Consider the following 19,698-nt stretch of genomic DNA (forward strand, 5'->3'; position numbering starts at 1 on the left):
GCCACTAAATAATGTCATGTACCCTTTATCATACAGCAAATTAATGTACAAAAATACTGTTCTACGTGCTTTGCTTACTCTAATTCGTGTACTCCCCACACTCTGCCCATTTTACAGATGGGGAAACTAAAGCAGAGTGTTACTTAACTTGCCCGAAGCCATAGAGCATCTAAGTGTTGGGGTTGGGGTTGCAACCCAGAAAACCCGGCCCCAGGGGTCTGTTAGTAGCAAACCAGGATTGCTAAAACGGATTGCTGAGGCCCCGCCCTCTTCCCCAGTACCAAAGAGCACACCTAGGACCCACTCAAAATCGAAGTCTGCGGTGCCGCTTTAGAGGGAGGGGGAGGAGCGGAATTATATTAAAAAGAAAGCTTCAAACAACCAATCAGTGACAGTAGAGAGGCCAAGCGCCTAAATGCCACGCCCACACGAGCCACCTGCAAGAATCCTCACAGCGCGGAAACTGTCACGTGCGCGCGAGCGCCGACACCCCTGTTCGTCCACAGAAACCCCTTCAGTATCGCAGGATCGCGCGTGCGGTGTAGCGCCGGATTCCTATCCCACCAGCCTCTGCGAACGGAAACTCGGGACGCTAGCACTGGGGCTGCGCGGAGGGGAGGAAAGCCCCTTCCCTCACACGTCTCCCTAGCAACGCCCTGCGCCATAAGGGTTGCGCATGCGCTCTCGGGATTACTAGATAAACAGCCGCTCGCCTGGAAGCCTTTGCGCTGCGGGTGGTCCCTGGTTCGCGCGCCGGTCCTTAGCTTGCGTGGGGCGCCCGGCCGGACGTCACGTCATCCGGCTCGACTTCCGGTGCGACCTCGAGCGGTCGAAAGGGTCTTCGCCGTCGACGCTCAGGAAGACCGTCCACCGCTAGCTGGTGCCCGCGTTTTCCGGAGGCTCGTTCTGACAGGATTTGAAGAGGTTTGTCCTTCGGCATTTTTCTCGCTGCTTGAATTTTCTTGTCTTGGGTGTGGGCGAAAAGTAGTTGGGAGATTTTAATGTCTGAGGAATTCCGGGGAGCAGGGTGGGGTGGGGGATGATTTACCTGAGAGAAAGAATTTTCTGGAAGAGGTCTACACTTAAATTTCAGCAGCGCTGTGGCGAGGCGGGGGTTGGGGGGCGGCGGCGGTGAGTCTGGATGGTTCTCGGTCTGGTTTTCCCCGATTCCCACAACCTCTCACGGATGACCGTGCTTTAGAGCTTTTGCGATTTGGCCACTTGTTGAGTAGTTGGTGCCGACTTTCGGGGATGAGTTGACCTTTTCTCATCGTTTTTATTTTTCTTGGCAGAGGTGGGTGGGGGACAAGAATCGACCAAAAATCTCGGTGTCTGCCTGTGTTTGTCTCTCGCTCTCTCTCCCCCTCCCTCCCTCTGTCCCCCTCACAGTTTCTCTCTCTCTCATCTGTCCCCCTCACAGTCTCAGTCTCTCTCTCTCTCTCTCTCTCTCTCTCTCTCATATATGTGTGTGTATAAAATTTTGTGTTTAAGGAACTGAAAAAATAGTTATAACATCTTTTGAGATTGTGATGTTGTTTTTGAGGCTTTGATGGTAAATGCGTTTGATCAAAGATAATGCAGCCTCGCCAAGGAGCAAGAAAATAAAGACCCAGGTTGAGCACGGTCGTTTAATAACTTAGTCTGTTAGGGATCGCTTCCTTCCCTCCCTGCCCGGCTCTCCCGGAATTAGGACTGCTCTAGGGTTTGAAACTGGTTTAATGTTTATAAATCATGATTTTTGCAGGCAACTTTTCTGTTTTTATAAAGCAGGGTTATGGGTTTGATTCAGTGCGAGGCAATGGGGCACGTTTTGGGTAACATTGTCCGCCATCTGGCTTATTTTATAATCTCTGGAGTTTCATAGGGACAGTAGTAGAAGCGCTGCTTTTGCGAGACCTGATAGGAGTTTTATAAAGTAATTGTTCAGTATATTAACACACAGTTTTATTTTCTCAAAAAAGAAAACGTTGAAGTGGCCTGGCTGTTGTAATCTTTCCTGTTTTGCTGTGTATTCCTTGCAGTTTGTTTTTGGGTGAAAGGCTGTTTTCATTCCTCACCGTCCTGATAAGTTGATGACAAGTGAATGCCTTGTACCTTGGGAGCGTAATATTGAAATGACTTTTGAAAAATGTCCTTGAAATGTTCTTGAAGTCTAAAAATGTTTTCTAAAAACCAGATGGCTTTTAGGTCTTACATTATCAAGAATTTAGATTTTTACTATAAAATATGAATGAGCTTCATTTTATGTAAACATTTTGCAAGATTTTAAATTTAACGATTTATATTAATTTTGCCAAATCTAGTCATGATTGGGCTGTAAGAAACTGTTGCATAAACTTTCATTATCTACTTCGTGGGAAGAAGCAAAAGGGAAAGTTTGTGCTGTGCCTGCTATGAACCAAACACAATGCTGGGTGCTTAACTGTGTCATTTGGTCTTCATAGCCCTGTGAAGTAGATATTATTCCAACTATACAGGTTAAGAAATTGAGGCACAGAGAGGTGAAATACATCCCTAAAGTAAAATGGAAAATTTTGCAATTTGTCCTTAGATTTGAGTATTTCTTAAAGCCCAGTTTTTCGTGCATGGTACTTCAGATTTGCTTAGAAGAAATGGTTGTTATATCTGCAGTGTCCTGGTGCAAAATGACTCAGATTTACATGTTATGACCCTGAGGATTTGTTGCACCTGTGCTCCATGAGGGATAGTTCTGTTGGGAGGATGTTATGAATACCCAGATAATAATAGTAGACAACAGTGGGTGCCCTTGCTATGCCAGTCATTGTTCTAAGCACTTAACTCTTTTAATCCTCATAACTCCATGAAGTTGGAACTATTATCCCCATTTAAAAGGATTTTTTACAATACAGAGACATTCAGTAAGTTGTCCAAAGTCACACAGCTAGGAGGTGGAGGAGCTTGGACCCAGACCCAATGGTACTTGAGGTTGCCTCTCATCTAACTACTCAGTGTTTGACAGTTGCCTTAAGAGCATTGAAGTATGAGTGCTCCGTACTGGGGAAAGCAGTGTAACTTCCAGGTGGGGTAACATAGCACCTCTGCTTTGTGGAGATGGAACCTGAATTAAGCCTTGAAATCGAATAGGTTCTCCCAGGAAAAATGGCAGGATATTTGGGCAGAGGGCATAACAGAAGTAAGAGGTTCAGAGTGTAAGATTGGTGTTGATTTGTGAATGGGCCACAGAGGTAAAAATTGAGTGGTAGAGTCAATGCTTGCTGCCTCTGTGTTTAGCTACAGCCAAATTTTTGCAGCATTATAACTATACAGTAAGGGATTGTCAGGTTGTAAGGGTCTCTAACACTGGTTGGCAGTCTTTGTCTATGGAAGGCCAGATAGTCAATATTTTAGGCTTAGAGCCAGGCGACAAGTGGTAAGAGGTGACCTCCTGAGAGGTCTGGAGGCTTCTCACTGTGCTTTTGTAAGGACCTTGTGGGCCTTAATAGGAGTTTGGGTTTTATATTTTTATTATTAGAGAACGGATTTCATGTGATTTGAATAATGAAGACTACGTAAGGCACATAGTGTGGTGCAGTCTGGCTCCAGTCTTACTAGCTATACCTGGGTAAATTATTTAAACTTTCTTTGCCTCAGATTTCTCTTAAGGAAAATGGGAATACTTATAAAACCTGCCCTGTAGGGTTGTCAGGAATACTAAATCAGTTAAGACATCTGGTGCTTATAACATTGCCTGGCAGAGTAAATAGTAAAATACATTTTAGATACTATTATCTGTACCTTGTGTTATATTCCAAATTTTTTATAGTGAAACTATACTTAATGAAAAAATATATCTCTAAATCTATAATACAAAACTGTTATAAATATAGTGAGAGTATAAAATACTATTAGAGTTGGGAAATTTTAACTCACTATTCTCATTCTCTGAGACTTGAGGTAGAGGTATGAGATTGCTCTGCAGTGTTCTGTGTAAGAACCAAATTTTAGAAGTGATTTGAACATCCATTAATAGTGACTGGTTAAATGAATTATGGCTGGCTGCGTGGTAGGAAACTAAGAAAGTTGTTAAAGTGACTTTAGTATATCTACAAGTATTGGTTTTGAAATTCTCCTATTATTGATTGCTTTTGCCTGTTTTCAAGCTTTAGAGCAATTGAATCATGCACTATATTCTCTTTTGTATCTGGCTTTTACTTAATGTTACAGTTGTGCAATTTGTCCTGTTTGTGTATAGCAGTAGTTAATTTATTCTCATTGTTGTGTAGTCTTCCTCTGTCCAAAACACCACAGTTTAATTGTTCATAGTTTGTATTAGTCTCATAATCAGGAAAAATACACATAATCTAAAACTAAAATTTGGTTGAAGTTACAGCTCAGATTGAATGTATTTTATAACTTGAATTTTTCTACAGTATTAACCTGCATTTATCTTGAATTAACTTGAGAATTAATTCTCCCTTCATCCTGAGTGTCATTACTACCCTCGCTCAGGATGGATGGAGGGACTTAACACTCTCACACCCCTTCTAATACCATGATGACAGTCACGGTTCAAATCCCTACTAGAAGATATAATATGATGGCATTGCATTCCATGTCTTTTCTAGTTGCAGAGTTAAATGACCCAGAACCATAACTGAGCCTACATAATTCTAGAAGATTTTTAGCTTATATTTTATATACATTTATTTAGGTTTAATATAAAATTTAACTATGGAAGCAATCATAATCTTAGAGCTGAAATGGCCTTAGGTATAATCTCAGCCAGTTTTCACCTGGCAAATGAGGCAGTGTCTTGAGTGGTCTGCTCAGCCCACGGCCTGGTTGGGGCCCAAGCTGTAACAAACTCCAGCCTTACATTTTGAGGCCTGTTGGGGTTCCTTGGCAAAAGCAGTTAGGAATCTTGTTCTCTTGTTTTCAGTATTTATTCTGTAGCCTTAAAATTGTGAAGCATTCACTTCACAATTTGGAAATGAGTTTGCTCTTGATCCTTGTTCCTACACATGGGCAATATAGCCCTTCAAGTTTAAAAGGTTTTTCCTAAATCATGAACGGAGAATTTCTAAAATTCAACCAAGACTCCAATTCAATTTGTGTTGGCATTGTGAGAATATAGCCATGCTAAGTTTATTAAAGTAATGTATAAAGTAACTTTTTTATGCGTTGCTTTTCAGGAGTAGAAGGTTTACCAGTCCTAGGTGACCAAGCAGTTTCACAAATAAACCCTCCAACGAGTTTAAAAATAATTAGGCCTACCCCAGAGAAGTGGAGTTGATCCTGTTGCACAAAGATGTCTAGCTGCTCCAGTGAAGTCGATGTGGTTTGTATTTCAAATTGAAAAAAATCTGCCATTGTCCTTTTCATTGTGCTATATTTCTTTTCTAAATTGAATTTAATTTCACATAGTGGAATGCAGAGATCCTAAGTGTACAGTTCATGAGTTTTGACAGGATCTATAAAGCTGTTATGAACATTCATGTACAAGTGTTTTTGTGAACAGATACTGATACTTCTTTTGGGCAAATGCTCAGGAGTTGAATTGCTGGGTCATAGGGTTGATGTAATTATAACTTTGAGAATCTACCAGTTTTTAAAAATGGTTGTGGTGTTCTACATTCTGTCACACTCTGTTTCTTGATCCCCAAAGTTGAATAAAAATATAGATTTTTAAGCTACATATAATTTGACTTAATAGAAAACATATTACTTATATATGGATGTAGCTATTACTACCACCTAAGTGGTATAGGCAATTTTTTAAACTTTTGTTAGTCGTAACATTTTTTGTCTTTGGAGATAATGTTTACTGCCTACAGAGAGTCATTTTTTCTGACATAATTATATGAAAGCACTTGGGAAAGCATAAGGCACTATACAAAAGTAAGGTGGTATATTTTTATAAGTTTTAATCTATAGCAATTCCATATCACTTTGGTTATAGCCTTTGAAACAGACATGCATAGCTTCAGAGTATCTATTTTAAAATTATTACTATAGTTCATAATTTTTTCTTAGAATAAAGAGTTGTTAAATGAAGTTTATTGGTTATTTACTATCTAAAGCATTCTAAAAAGTATTTTAAGGTGATTTAGAGATTAATTTATCCAAAAAAAGGCAAATGGATTGAGAAATACTGATTGATAGCTGCAAAATAGTCACAGGGCCATCAATAGATTACAGCATAGGAAATATAGTTAATAACATTGTAATAATTGTACGGTGCCAGTTGGATATGGGAAACATCAGTGGGAACACTTTGTAAAGTATATGATTGTCAAACCACTACACTGTACACCTGAAACTATTAGAAAGTAATATTAAATGTAAACTAATTGAAAAAATTTTAGTGCTCCTGAAAAGAAAAAGCAAAAAGAAAAGCCTTGGTGAAAAATTATGTAGAAATACGAAATACCTAGAATTTAAGATGTTTTATGATTGTTTTTTACTAGCAATAATTAACTTATGTGCTAATAATTAAAACAAATATTTGTTATTCAGGAAAAGAAAGGTTTAATAAAAATTAGAACAAAAAGAAATAGGTACTTAAGTATTTCCTGTTTTGTCCATAGAGTGGCACTGTTGGGTGGTTTAAAAATCAGAAGCCATGTAACATGGTTCTTGGTATTGAGAAATATTTGAAATATTTGCTGTTATAGCAGTTCTGGCACCAGATTACTAGTCTTTGTACCCTTAGATACACAAGAGGTGAAGCTTGATGAAAATGATGTCGTAAGTGTAGTTGGGTTAATGAGGAATCAGTTTTGCAAGTACATCTTTTTTGTAGTCATAGTATTTATTTACAATGAACATGAAGACTTTTGGAGTTTCTTGAAAGTGAAATTGAAGTCCTAAATTTTTCTGTCAGTTCCATCTTTCATGCTTCCTTTTAATTTATTAATCTTCCTTAGATAAGAACTCGAATATCTACTGGTGATGATGAGAACGGGGATCTTTATGCATATGAACCAAATCCTACATATGCAAATGTAAGTAATGTTAATTGCCATTTACCAAATACAGTAACATTTAACCATTTTAAAGGAAAATACTTAAAGTCTTCATGTCTTATAGAGCACCTCTAAACCACTGAAGAAAATACTACTCTCTTGTGAATTTGTTTGGCTCCTTTCATTAGACAATGAGCATTTAACCATTTTACTTCTCTCTTTTCCTTATGTAGTAGGAAATTGAGAGCAATACTCGTTTTCAGTACCAAACTCTAAACGTAGGTCGTTCTAATATAATAAATTATTTCCTTTCTCTCTTAATTAGCAGTAATTATTTCTATTATATTAATATTTTTCTTTTATTTCATCTCTGCTTTAGATTAAGACTTCTGAAACTGAAAAGTTGGTGAAAAATCAAAACAATTTAAATACATAAATATAAAGTGTTTTTAAATAAATAAATATAAAGTGTTTTTATCCTTATGTTCAGTTTGGCTCTTACAGAAGTAAACCATTAATACTTAACATTTAAAATCTTAGCAGCAAAGTGTTCAGTCTGACACATCCTACGAAGAACAACAAAAAACAATTGTGGATGTCCTGAGTCGTTGCCAGGTACAAAAGTTCTGTCTGTCAAATGTAGTTTTCTAAAACACTAAGCTGAAAATCTCTTTATCTCATATGAAGTATACAATTAATTGAAGTTTTGCTGTATTAAATTATTTATGATTATCACCCCATTGTGATCATTTTTAAAAATTTCTAGTTTGAATAGCATCTCCAGGTGAAAATTTCAAAGTAGTAATATGTAGATTTTATAAATTTTTTTTTAAAAAAGCCCTTTATTGATCAAATGTAGTTGTGTCTTTTTCATCTCAGTTATTCAGTATTGAATTAATTTTCCCAGCAAAATTTCCGAAATAAATTGGCTGATTTGTATGAAATTTAGTATGTACCTAAATGCATACAAAGATACCTCAGTTGAAACAAAATGGCAGCCAACCACTATTTTTAAAAGAGTGTATCTTACATAGCTTTGAGGGGATTTTGTAAAAATTAGCATGTTGGTAGAGCTTGATAGAAGCATGTAATTATCAAGGATTTTGTGAGCTGCATACCCTAGAGGTAATGAACATTTATTTAAAAAGTCAATGTTTCTTAATGTACCAAGTGTCCTGAATAAAATGAGCGAGCATCCTTTGAAAAGTACAGAATATTTATATGAGCCTTGATCATCATCATTACTGAGGACAGAAGTGGAATGCTTAAAGGGGACACATCAGGTCTCCTGAGGAAGATGTACAGAGGGTGGGCCATAGGGGGGAGGTCGAGGGTCCCGATACTGAGCAGGGCTATCTCTGGCCTGCCTTACATAGGCATCCATGACCACCTCGGTGCACACTGTTCTGCGAGAGCCTTCTGAGCACTTGTGCAGGGTGTGGTGGGATGTAGCATCTCGGATGAGAAATGCTCAGGCCCCGGGAGGGATCCAGTCTATTTCTCCTAGTGTGTTAGCTCTCTCCTTTCTTCAACGTCTTCCCTTACCAGTCCAGACCAGACCGCATGGTGCAGCACTTCCGTCTTGTCTTTTTTATCCTTGCCCAGCATCCTCTTTGGTAAAACCCCAGCCCTGTCCCTGCTGGGAAGCAGAGGGGAGGACCTCTGCTGGGACCTGTCCACCGTCTGGTCTGTAGGCAGCTCCCTGTCCCGCGAGCACCAGGCACCCCCATCCTTGCCTCTTGTTTAATGGAGGAAATGGAGGGCGTGGAGCAGAAATCCTCTGCGAGTCCAGATTCCTCTCCCCGCGGCCAACAGACGTGCCTGGGATCCATTCTTCTCCCGGCGTCTTGCTCTGTAAGGCTAACACCTCGGCCGGTTTCTGCTTCTGACCCTCTTTCCCTGTGCTCAGACTCCTCCCTTCATGGGTCATCCCTCTCTCTCCTGTATCTTCAGCCTCTGTGCCTGCCACTCTCGGCATATTCTCCCGTGGTTTTTAAAAAATCACGTTTAGCCTCCTGGCCCTCTTCCACTGTCATCCTTCCTCTCTCCTTCCCTTAATAACCCAGCTCTTTGAATGTGAGTTATGTTCACTATCTAAACACCTGACTTCCTGTTTGGAGTATGTTCGAATACACTGTTCTTTCTGCCCTGTATGCCCTTCCATGCGTCTTTACCTAGCGACCACCTTGTCTTTTAATTCTCAGCATAGACATTTGCTTCTCTGGAAAGACCTGCCAGCCTGCGTTAGATCTTTGTGTACACTTAGCCTCCTGTTCAGCCTCCTGTTCTTGCCTGTGCTGTGATAGTCATAATAGTGATATTAATATTAATAGACAGTTGAGCCCTATTGGACCAATCATCGTGTCGTATTGCTATTCTGTTAGTATGAACAGAATACCGCAGCCACCTTGCTCTGTCCCCCAGAGAACTCTGAGATTTTCATCATGATCCTCTACATGAGGACATTGAAGCACAGAGAAGTTAAGTAACTTGACCAAAGTCACAGAGCTACTAAGTGGCAGAACTCTACTACGTAAATCCTAGCTCTTTCCCCTAGAGCCCGCACTATTTATCTCAGTGCTATAGGCCAATCACTGGGTCTCACACTTGACGGGGCATCAGGATCACCTGGAGGGCTTGTGACAACACAGATTGCAGCCCCCACTCTTGAGTTCCCAATTCATTAGCTCTGGGGTGGGAGATGTTGCACTTCCAGCAAGCTAGTATTGATGCTACTGGTCCACAAGTGCACAGTTTGAGAACCACTGCTCCAGGCTGCTGGTTACTTTCTCTGTTGAAATCGTCTCTTGTCTCTCTCTCCAGCTAAAATAGGAGTTCCTTAGGACAGGAGCTGGTTGGGGTTTGTTTTTGGTTCCTTTCCGTCCATGTTTCCAGCATCTAGCAAAGTAGTTCTGACTGGTGGTAGGCCCTCAATAAATGTTTATTGGAATGAGAGAATGAGGAATGGTTTTGGCCTGTTATTTAAGTGTCTTTTTTGCCGGAATGAAACGCCTCTGTATTTCAAGAATTTGGTCACATACCTGATTGGCATATAGGGGATGTGTACTCAAAGATTTATGGCTTTCATTGTTGATTTTATGATTTTTAAATGCTTCAAAGCCAGAAATTACATCTGATCTATCTGGCTCACTGTTCTTCCCAGAGTGGAATGTTCACTGCCTGTTAGTTCATGTTGTCATCGTATGGAAGGAGATTCTTTGACTTTTCAGCAGATCTGAACATTTATTTCTTAAAATAGTACCTTCCTGGATGTAAAATGACTCCGTCAGAAATGTGATGGGTTATCGGAATTGTGGTACATTGACTTTCCAGAATGTACTCAAATGCTCCTCAAAATGCCTGTATGACATGGAGTAGTTCCATTGGAGGTTGGGGCTCCTTTTGTCAGCCAGCTGGGCTCTATGTCACCAACAACCAGGCATCAAATGGGAAGCTAGACATTTCTGATGGCATGAGGACTTTCTTTGTTCCTAGCAGTCAAAATTGGCTTAATGGTATTTTCTTATATGTTAGTTTTGATGTAGAACCTGCTAATAGAGTGTATTATTATAGGTCATCCAGGATGCTATTCAAAACCTGGATAAGAAGTTTAACGTCATGAATGGAAAAGTTTCAAAACTTTACCGTTTTCGTGCAAAATTAATCTGGCAAAATCGCGTAAGTGTCATAAAAATATTTTCAAAACTATAATAAACCTCTAGTTTCTGAAGATGTCTGTCAGTTAAAAGTGAGAGAGAACTAAGAAGTCTGTGAGATTGCGTGGCTGATCCATACCTGTAGGAGGAGATAGAAGACTAAATTTCTAGGAAGAATGCTGAAGCTTAGATTTGAGAAATGTATTGACAATGGGTATTTTTATGTTTGTATCCATAATGTATAAAATGCAATTAAAAGGTAGGGTTGAAGAGGAATAAAAGCCGTATAATCAAATAGAATATTAATCTTGAATAATAGCAAGCAATGTTGCATGGATAATGAATGTTGATGTATTTACTACTTTATTTCCTTTTTTGTTCACTCTTTGTTGGTTTATTCTGGGTTTGTGTCATTTCAGAAGCCACTTGGATATGCATACAAGCATTATAATTACCTGCTTTCTAGAAAGATGAAATTGCAGAAATTGAAGAAGAAGGATGTGCCTGATGTGCCAGCTGTGCCAGCTGTGCCTGCTGTGCCTGCTGTGCCTGCTGTGCCTGATGAGCCTGATAATATGTCTGATGGGCCTTTTCCCTCTTCATTGTCTCGTAGTCACAGTTATAGCCCAACCACGCCTGTAAGAAGGCCAATAGATTCCCAGGATAGCCCTCTAGGAACATACTACCAGTCACAGGATTCCCTTATCCAGGATCACCATTCATTCTATGAGGACCACGACACACACCTTAGCCGGAGTCCAACATTTCCACCCTACTCACCATCATATCCATCACATTACACATCCAATGATCTGGTGCAGGGCTCCCCATCCATGCCCTGCTTTGACAGCCCAAGGGCTCACAGCACAGCTAATGTTATCTCAGCTGTCCCAGCTTCCACATCAGTACCTGCAGCCATGCTGGGCCAAGGCAGGTCCAGTCCAGCATACAACCATGATATTATGGCTTACCCAGCTTTGCTGCAAAATGAAAGCCACGGCCATACTGCCACATCTCTCTGCATGCCAGCCGGCTTCGGTGAGTATAAAACAACACATATTACAAGTAGCACTGTTTAACCTATATTCCTTAACATCCTTGATGCTAGCTAGGGGAAGCTGTTCATTTTTCATATTTTGAGGACTAATTTTGGGTGATACTCATAATGATGACTTAACATTTATTAAGTATCTGTTATGTGAGATACCACTAATGAACTGACATGCCTCTTCTCCACTACTACTCATAATGATCCCATTGTGAGGTTTTTAATCTTTTTTTTTGTTACCCTGGGTAAATACTCAAAATATTCCTGAAATGGCCAGAACCCAGATGAGAGGAAAGAAAAAGTACACCTTTGGCTAATTCACACAGAAGAATGATCAAAATTGTGTTGATGGTTTCTTAGTTAGAGAAACGAATCTTCCTAGGGAATTATAAAACCCACTTCTGTTATCACAGACTATAGAGACTTTAGTGGTCTAATTGGAAAATATTTATCTAGACAAAGAAATTTCAGCACAACTTAGTGAACATCACAGCTAAAACTTTTTGAGGTATGAGCACTTCAGTTGTTTCATGCCTTAGTTATTTTTTCAACATATAAACCTTCAATCAAAATAGGTATTACTATGTAAACTCAAAAGAGGTATTGAATATAATAAAGTTACTTCTGACTAGCTAAGCAGAAAATAATCTTGTTTTCTTCAAGATTCATGTAAACATTTAAGCCTTGAGAAACAGGAATTTGAAAGAGTAAAATGATGCTTAAGATATCCATAATGAATAAATACATGGGAGAGATTCAGTAAAGAACTAATTTGGTTCTCAAGGAAATGGGGTTTTTGAAATTCATTGATTAAAGTGAATAAACTTAAGCAATTATAAAATTAAATTTGGGGAATTTCCATTCTATTTAACTAGTAAAATAAACCTAATCTACACAGACCAAGAGGAGATAGATTGAGAGAAATTCACTGAAATACTTAGTAATAGGTTAGCTTAGATTGACCTAATTAACCCAAATAACAGATCTTTTGCTGTATTTTTCTGTGACCAGAGAGACCTCAGAGTGTTGTCTCTTTTATGATCTTTGAAGCTTTCTAGTAACTTCTGAAGCTGCCTTTGTTGTTCGTGGGCAGTCAGATGGCTCACTTGTTGTGACCCATCCTCACATCACAACTTGTTGTTGTGACCCATCCTCACATCATCTTTAAGCTTTCGCCGGATGTTACACTTGGAGTCCTAGATCTATGCAGGGCTACTTAACAGATGGTTCCAGGAATGAGACCAGTACTCCCTACTTCTAATATCTCTTCTTTCAGAACAACGATCAAGTCAAGTGTTGGGTTGGACAAAACGTCTGTGTTTCTTCCATTAAAGACACATTTTTCATTTTCACCAATAACCTTACTGATTTGGATATTTTGAGTATGTCAGCTGTCTCCCACATGGTTATAATGTTGATTGTTCCCAACGTCTCAATTTGATCACTGTCAACTTCAACTGGTCTACCCAACTGCAGAGCATCATCTAGTGAAAAATCTCCAGCACGAAACTTCACAAACCACTTTGGGCACATTTGATAAGTGACAGAACCTCCATACGCTGAATAAATCTTTTCTTGTGTGTGTTTCAGTTGTATTTTTACCTTTCTTGAAATAATAAACCATAACATGCTAAAAATGTCACTTAGTTTCTTCCATCTTCAATATTAAAACAGCTACAGAAAAATTCACTAATTTTGATAAGTTTTTTTTAAATGCATGCTGAAAGTTTTTTTAAATGCTTGCTGATGTGACAGCTGTCACAATACAATGTAACAAAATTGTTTTGAATGAAGTTAAAGACAACTAAGTGCTCCTACAGCTGTCTTACAGAAGAAAACAAACGAATGTTTTTGCTAGCCCAATTTAATTTTTTTTCCCTATTGAAGCTACAGGTTCATCAGTTGGAAATGACCCAGGAGCACTACAATATCCCTACTATGCAGACCCTGCAGATTGGTCCGTAGAGGAAGTGATCCTGTTTCTGAAAGAAGTAGATCCTCAGACGCTCCTCCCCCTCGCCGACCTCTTCAGGGAACATGTAATGTGTCTTTTGATCTGGTTTTCCTGCCTTTGAACCTGCAGGTTCTTTAGTTGAATGCTGATCAGTGTGGATGGTGGGGGAACCCTATCAACTGATTTTTTCCTTATGTGAGAAAGGTTACTCTGCTCAAAGTTAGATCCTTAAGTAGTAGAGGCTGGATCTGTGCTTTAAATGGGTACCCGAGTACCTAAAATACTAAAAGTCTTCAAAGTTCTCAAGAGGAGAAGATCCAGTATGGTCACTCTCAGGCGTCTTCTCTTTTATAACAACAGCTACGACAAAACGTTATGTAGTAGCTGTTGTTACGGTGCCTGATGAATCCAGCAGCTGATTTCATTTGCTTAGTTCTGTTAACCTTATGTGGTTATTGATGGTTTGGGATGCTGATATTCTTGTGCCATTTACAAAGTAACACCATGGACTACATTTTTATAAGATCTCATTTCTTTAACTTCCAGTTTTACATAGTAGAAAAAGTAAGGAAGGTGCCTAATAAAGGCAGTACTGTACAGGATTTCAGATGCTTCAGCGGTTGATAAACATATATGATTCAGTAAATTTTTATTTTTAAACCAGATCTCATGAAAACCAAAGTATATTCTCCAGTGGCATCTGTTGGTTAATTAATATAATAAAGAATTTAAGGAGGTTGCCTGTGTCTATCACATCATATTCTTACAGTTCTTCATAATGGATAAATTTAGTGGCCACATATCTGATAAAGTCTTTTAAATATGATGTGAAAATCAATAATTAGTTTCAGCATCTTTTTAGCTTCAGAAAACTGATGAGTTTTCACCATAAACACAACACTGTATAGCACATTTACAGTTTGCATTGATGCTGACATACTCATATTCCCAGCCTTTCTAAGAAAGTTAATGACCATCTGAAATTCATTGCTACTATTCACAAGTTTTTATTCTTTTTGTCATAGCTATACAGGATTTTATTCTACATAAAGGATCTAAAATTAGGTAGTTTGACACTTAGGACATTTTTATGATACCAGGTTAAATTTCCTTTTTCTTAAAATTTGAAGTAAATTTACTAATGATCAAATGATGCTTCACCTGTACAGATTTTATCTTCAGTAGTTTTTCATCAAGCAGATGCACATTCAGAGAATATAGATCTGGAATGAGCTGCCCTCTAATTGATGTTGCATGTTATTATATATAAAGAAATGACCATTTTGATTAGATATGAAAGCATTATTAATTATTGTAATTTCTTCTCTCTGTAGGAAATTGATGGGAAAGCTATGCTGTTACTCCACAGTGATATTATGATAAAGTATATGGGGCTTAAGCTGGGGACAGCTCTGAAGTTGTGCCACTACATCGAAAAACTTAAAGAAGAAAAATGCATTGTTGACATTTGAGAAAATGTTTGTGTAGATTTAGATTGGACTTAATTCTGGGGAGACCAATGTTATCTTGGTATAAAGTCATTTTACTGCCCTTAGAAACTTTTGTGTTGTAGAAGGTTCCTCTAAAAGTTTGTTACATACAGAATCACAGAGCTACATTACAGTCCAGTCTATTTCAATAGAAAACATTTAGTGTATTATTATTAGCATACTCAAATGGGCAGTTTGTGCTTAATCTTTTTGTTGTTACTATTTTGTCGTTTACAAATATACTTGAGATAAGAAACAGAGAAATACCTTTGACTTGGTTAACGTTTATCTATAGAACCAAAACAGCTAAATCCCAAAGAGAAAGTATTAGGAATTGACAGGTTCTCTGTTAAAATCTATGAGAAGCTATCCTTAGAAGAAAATTTAAAGATGTAACTGCAGATATCATCTCGCAAATATTATATGTCTGTAATAGCAGTGTTCTGTTCATGTTCTACCAGTTTCCAGAAAGGGAATAGCCATATAACTTATTTTCCTTTTGTTATTGTTTCTCTTTATGTTTATTTATTCCTATTTAAAGAAAAAATAACCTTATAAGTGTTCATAAAGTGTTCTTACCAGTTCTTTTTTGGTAAGTTATAAGATAGATAGAATGGTTGTTTTATGCAATAGATCTTATACTACAGGGATGGTTTGGGTGCACTCTGGCCATATGCTTTTCCATTAAATAATGCTATTTTATAACTTTTAAAATATTTTGCCTAAGCTCTGATACTTAACCATTTATAGTTAACATCTCTCTCTGAAGGTGCCTATGTCCAAATTTTTAAAAGATGCATATTCATACTAATATTTTATTCTATATGTGAAGTTTACACACAAGTAAATCTTTTTTTATTTAAAGTGGCACTTTGCACTTCTACGGAAATATACATTGATCTATATATAGTGAGATGTTTTATTCTGCAAAAAATACGCACATCATTTGCCATCACTAGTACCTTTCAGCTCACTCTTTTCCACACAGGAAAGTTCTCTGTCCTGTGCAGTGTTTCTAGTTACTTTGCTTTCTGAGCCATTTAGTCTACTAAATTATGGAAGGTACATTAGTTCAAGTTTATCATTTTGGACTTCATTTTAAGTACTGGAAATTTCAAGCAAAACATGTTCATTGTTATTTTGTTATTTATTACACTGTTATGTTGTATAACATTTGTTGTAATGTTTATAAGCTATGAGAATTGGTGCTAATTGTATTAGCCATTTGTTGTAAATGCCAATAAATGTTTGCCAGGGGCCAGAATGTACATTTACGTTTTAGGAAACCAAGTGTCCTTTTATATTTATAAGCAAATGCAACTATTACTGGGCATATGTGATCTAAACAATGGTTTTATCTGTGTTATTCCCTCTGTGTTATAAGACATTCTAATTTGTACTTTTAATCTCTTGAATTATTTCAGTGAAGATGCTGTGTCCAGTTGAACAGTCCTCAGGTGTTTATACAAATACTATGTTTTTACAGTTCTCAGATTTTAAAATGTAATAAATAACTACAAAAACTAATATCAAAACCTCAGATGCGATTTACTTTCACCTTGTTACATTTATGTATTAATTGGTTATATTGAAAAAGAAGTGCTCTAGTAAGTTTGTGGTTTTATATGTCCAAATACTTGAGTTTTAACACTTGACCTCGTTCTGTGGGTGGACAGATTCCTAGGAGCAAAGACTGGTCTCTTGTGGGGCCCTTAAACGAGGCCCCAGGGGAACAGTCAGAAGTTAAATCAATGAGCTTCATCTGTGCTCAAGGCCTTTGTTACTTGCAATGTCACTGATGAAGCGAGCATGCTAGAAAATGCCGTGCCCCCAGATACCGTCCCACCTGAGTTCATACATCTGGCTGTCAATTCTGGCTGCTCCTTTACCACCGGGGCCAGAAGCCTACTGCCTCTCCGCCTTCAGCTCTCCCAGCTTACGTGGTGGGAAAGCCGTAGAGGCTCAGGGTTGTGGCCTTCCGAGCCCAACCCCTCAGCCCACCCGCCCCAGGAGCTGCTGCTCCGTGCCTGGAGCCCAGCAACTTCCCACTGTTGATTCTCAGCAGCCTGTCCCATCGTTCACCGGAGGAGTCAGCCATAGCAGGCTCCAGGGATGATCCTCAGGTAACTGGAATGGGGCGTCCATTTGCTGTCTGAGACTTGGGTGATTCAGAACCACTCATTCTTCACTGATGGTTTGTAATTGCTAGTGCAGAGAATATCATGGCATGTTAGCCTGCTGTGAACTTGCCAGCCAGCCCTTTTATTTTTTATGGTATCACTTTTGTTACCGGTTTTTTCCCCATTAAAAAGTCTGAATCTTTTGTTTAAATTACACTTTATTGATTATTCTATTCCAGTTGTGCTGATTTTTCCCCCTTTGCCCTCCTCCACCCAGCATGCCCCACTCCCTCTGGCAATGTCCGCAGCATTGTTCATGTCCGTGGGTCATGCATTTAAGTTCTTTGGCTACTGCGTTTCCTGTATGGTACTTTACATCCCCATGTCTATTCTGTAATTACCTATTTGTACCTCTTAATCTCCTTGCCTCTTCACCCATTCCCCTATACCCCCGCCCCCAATCTGGCAACCATCAAAACCCTCTATCCATGCTTCTGTGTCTGTTCTTGTTTGCTTTGTTTTTTTAGATTCAGTTGTTGGTAGATTTGTATTTTTTGCCATTTTGTTCATAGTTTTGATCTTTCTCTTAAATCCCTTTAACATTTCATATAATAATGGTTTGGTGGTGATGAACTCCGTTAGTTTTTTCTTTGGGAAGCTCTTTATGAGCCTTTGATTCTAAGTTATATCTTTGCTAGGTGGCCCAATCTTGGCTATAGGTCCCTGCTTTTCATCACTTTGAATACTTCTTGCCAGTCCCTTCCAGCCTGTAAAGTTTCTTTTGAGAAATCAGCTGACAGTCTTATGGGTATTCCCCTGTAGGTAACTAACTGCTTTTCTCTTGCTGCTTTTAAGGTTTTCTCATTACTTCTAACCTTTGGCATTTTCATTATGATGTGTCTTGGAGTGGGCCTCTTTGCATCCATCTGGCTTGGGAGTCCCCGTGCTTCCCGGACTTGCATGTCTATTTCCTTCACCAAATTAGGGAAGGTTTTTTTTTTCCATTATTTTTTCAAATAGATTTCCAGTTTCTTGTTCTTCTCTTCTCCTTCTGGTATCCATTTGATGCAAATGTTGGACTTCTTGAAGTTTTCCCAGAGGCTGCTTATACTATCCTTGTTTCTTTGGATCCTTTTTTCTTGTTCTGAATGGTTATTTTTCGCTGCCGTAGGTTCCATATCATTGGTTCTTGGCTTCGTCCATTCTATTTTTGTTTCCCTGTAAATTGTTCCTGTATTTCAATTAGTGTACCCTTCATTTCTGACTGGATCTTTTTTTATGCTGTTGAGGTCCTCACTAATGTCCTTGAACGTCCTTATCACCATTGTTTTGAACCCTGCATCTGATAGATTGCTCATCTCCATTTCGTGTAGCTCTTTTTCTGGACTTTCGATCTGTGCTTTCACTTGGGCCACGTTTCATTGTCTCCTCATTTTGGCAGCCTCCCTGTGTTTATTTTATGTATTCGGTAGAGCTGCTATGAGCCCCTGGCTTGGTAGTGTGGCCTAATGAGGTAGGTGTCCTGTAGGGTGCAGTGGCGCAGCCTCCCCTCGCACCCGAGCTGGGTACTCTAGGCGTACCCTTCCTGTGGGCTGAGCACACTCTCTTCTGGTAACTGAGCCTTGGTTGCTGCTGGCAGACCAATAGGAGGGATTTACCCAGGCTAGGCAGCTGCAAGGATTGGTTGTGACCATGGACCACCAACCTCTGCCCTCCGTGGAGGATCACGTGTGCAGGGGCAGGGTGGTGGTGCTCTGACACAGTTTGTAGCTGTCCACTGGGAGCTCTGGCCCTGGGGTTCCCGGGTGGTGCAGGCCACGGTCAGCCCCTGCCTGTGTTTTCCCCAGGGTCACCCTGCCTGGGCTATAAAGCAATCTGAGATGACCGCTACTTGTGCGGGGCTTGGAGATTCCCAGGTGAAGCCAAGCTGTGAATCGAGGCTGGCTGCTGCTAGTGCTGGGCCTGGGACTCCCTGAGGCCAGCTGGTGCTTGTTTGAGAGGATTTAGGAGGTTGTGAAGAGTGAGTCAAGACCGGCCATTCATAGGGGAAAGCAGCCTGGGTGGGCCTGTAAGTTGGGTGGGGCAGAGTCTCTGGGGATCCCCAAGGCGGATCAGTGTTAGCCAGGTCTATGGAGTCTCAGAGATGGCACCTACCCGCCAGCTCTGTGTGGGGAGGGTTTGGAAACGGGGCAGTGGCCTCTGCTCGCCTTGATGCCAGGCACTTCAGTTTGTCCCTGTGCACCACTGGTGCCTTTTAAGCTGCGACCCTGGTGCTGGAGCTCAGAGGGAGTAGCTCTGAGTAGGTGAGTCCATGTGTGGGTTCTTGAAGAGGAACTACTTGGGACTCCAGGAGTTTCTTCCACTGACTCGATCCCCGCTGGTTTTTGCTGCCAGAAGTTGTGGGGACTTACCTTCCTGGCACTGGAACCCTGAGCCGGGAGTCCCGGTGTGGGGCTAGGCCTCCTTGCTCCTGAGATATCCCTCCAGAACTTTAATCCACCGCA

General features: G+C 39.7%; 1 protein-coding gene across 2 annotated transcripts; it reads left to right on the forward strand.

The window, feature by feature from the left end:
* Positions 1–727: 727 nt before the first annotated feature.
* SCML1 (Scm polycomb group protein like 1) lies at positions 728–16,528 on the forward strand. Of its 2 annotated transcripts, none has more exons than XM_054581104.1 (8): positions 728–924; positions 5,154–5,299; positions 6,888–6,965; positions 7,467–7,541; positions 10,500–10,604; positions 11,002–11,620; positions 13,518–13,669; positions 14,919–16,528. In XM_054581104.1, exons 2-8 carry the CDS (start codon positions 5,270–5,272, stop codon positions 15,054–15,056), a joined length of 1,197 nt encoding a protein of 398 aa, XP_054437079.1. In that variant the 5' UTR covers positions 728–924; positions 5,154–5,269; the 3' UTR covers positions 15,057–16,528. The 2 variants fall into 2 exon arrangements, with proteins under 2 accessions (XP_054437079.1, XP_054437080.1); XM_054581105.1 differs by having other exon boundaries at positions 13,524–13,669.
* Positions 16,529–19,698: the final 3,170 nt, after the last annotated feature.

This window comes from Pteronotus mesoamericanus, unplaced genomic scaffold, assembly GCF_021234165.1.
Source record: "Pteronotus mesoamericanus isolate MK-2021 breed Mesoamerican mustached bat unplaced genomic scaffold, CSHL_Meso_final contig_65, whole genome shotgun sequence".
NCBI lineage: Eukaryota > Metazoa > Chordata > Mammalia > Chiroptera > Mormoopidae > Pteronotus > Pteronotus mesoamericanus.

Bases quoted from the DNA above. Each gene is read 5' to 3' on its own strand.
- SCML1 (XM_054581104.1), top strand. From the start codon at position 5,270: ATGTCTAGCTGCTCCAGTGAAGTCGATGTG. The intron at 6,966-7,466 runs GTAAGTAATGTT...TTAAAATCTTAG, and splicing joins CAAATCCTACATATGCAAAT to CAGCAAAGTGTTCAGTCTGA. The intron at 7,542-10,499 runs GTACAAAAGTTC...GTATTATTATAG, and splicing joins ATGTCCTGAGTCGTTGCCAG to GTCATCCAGGATGCTATTCA.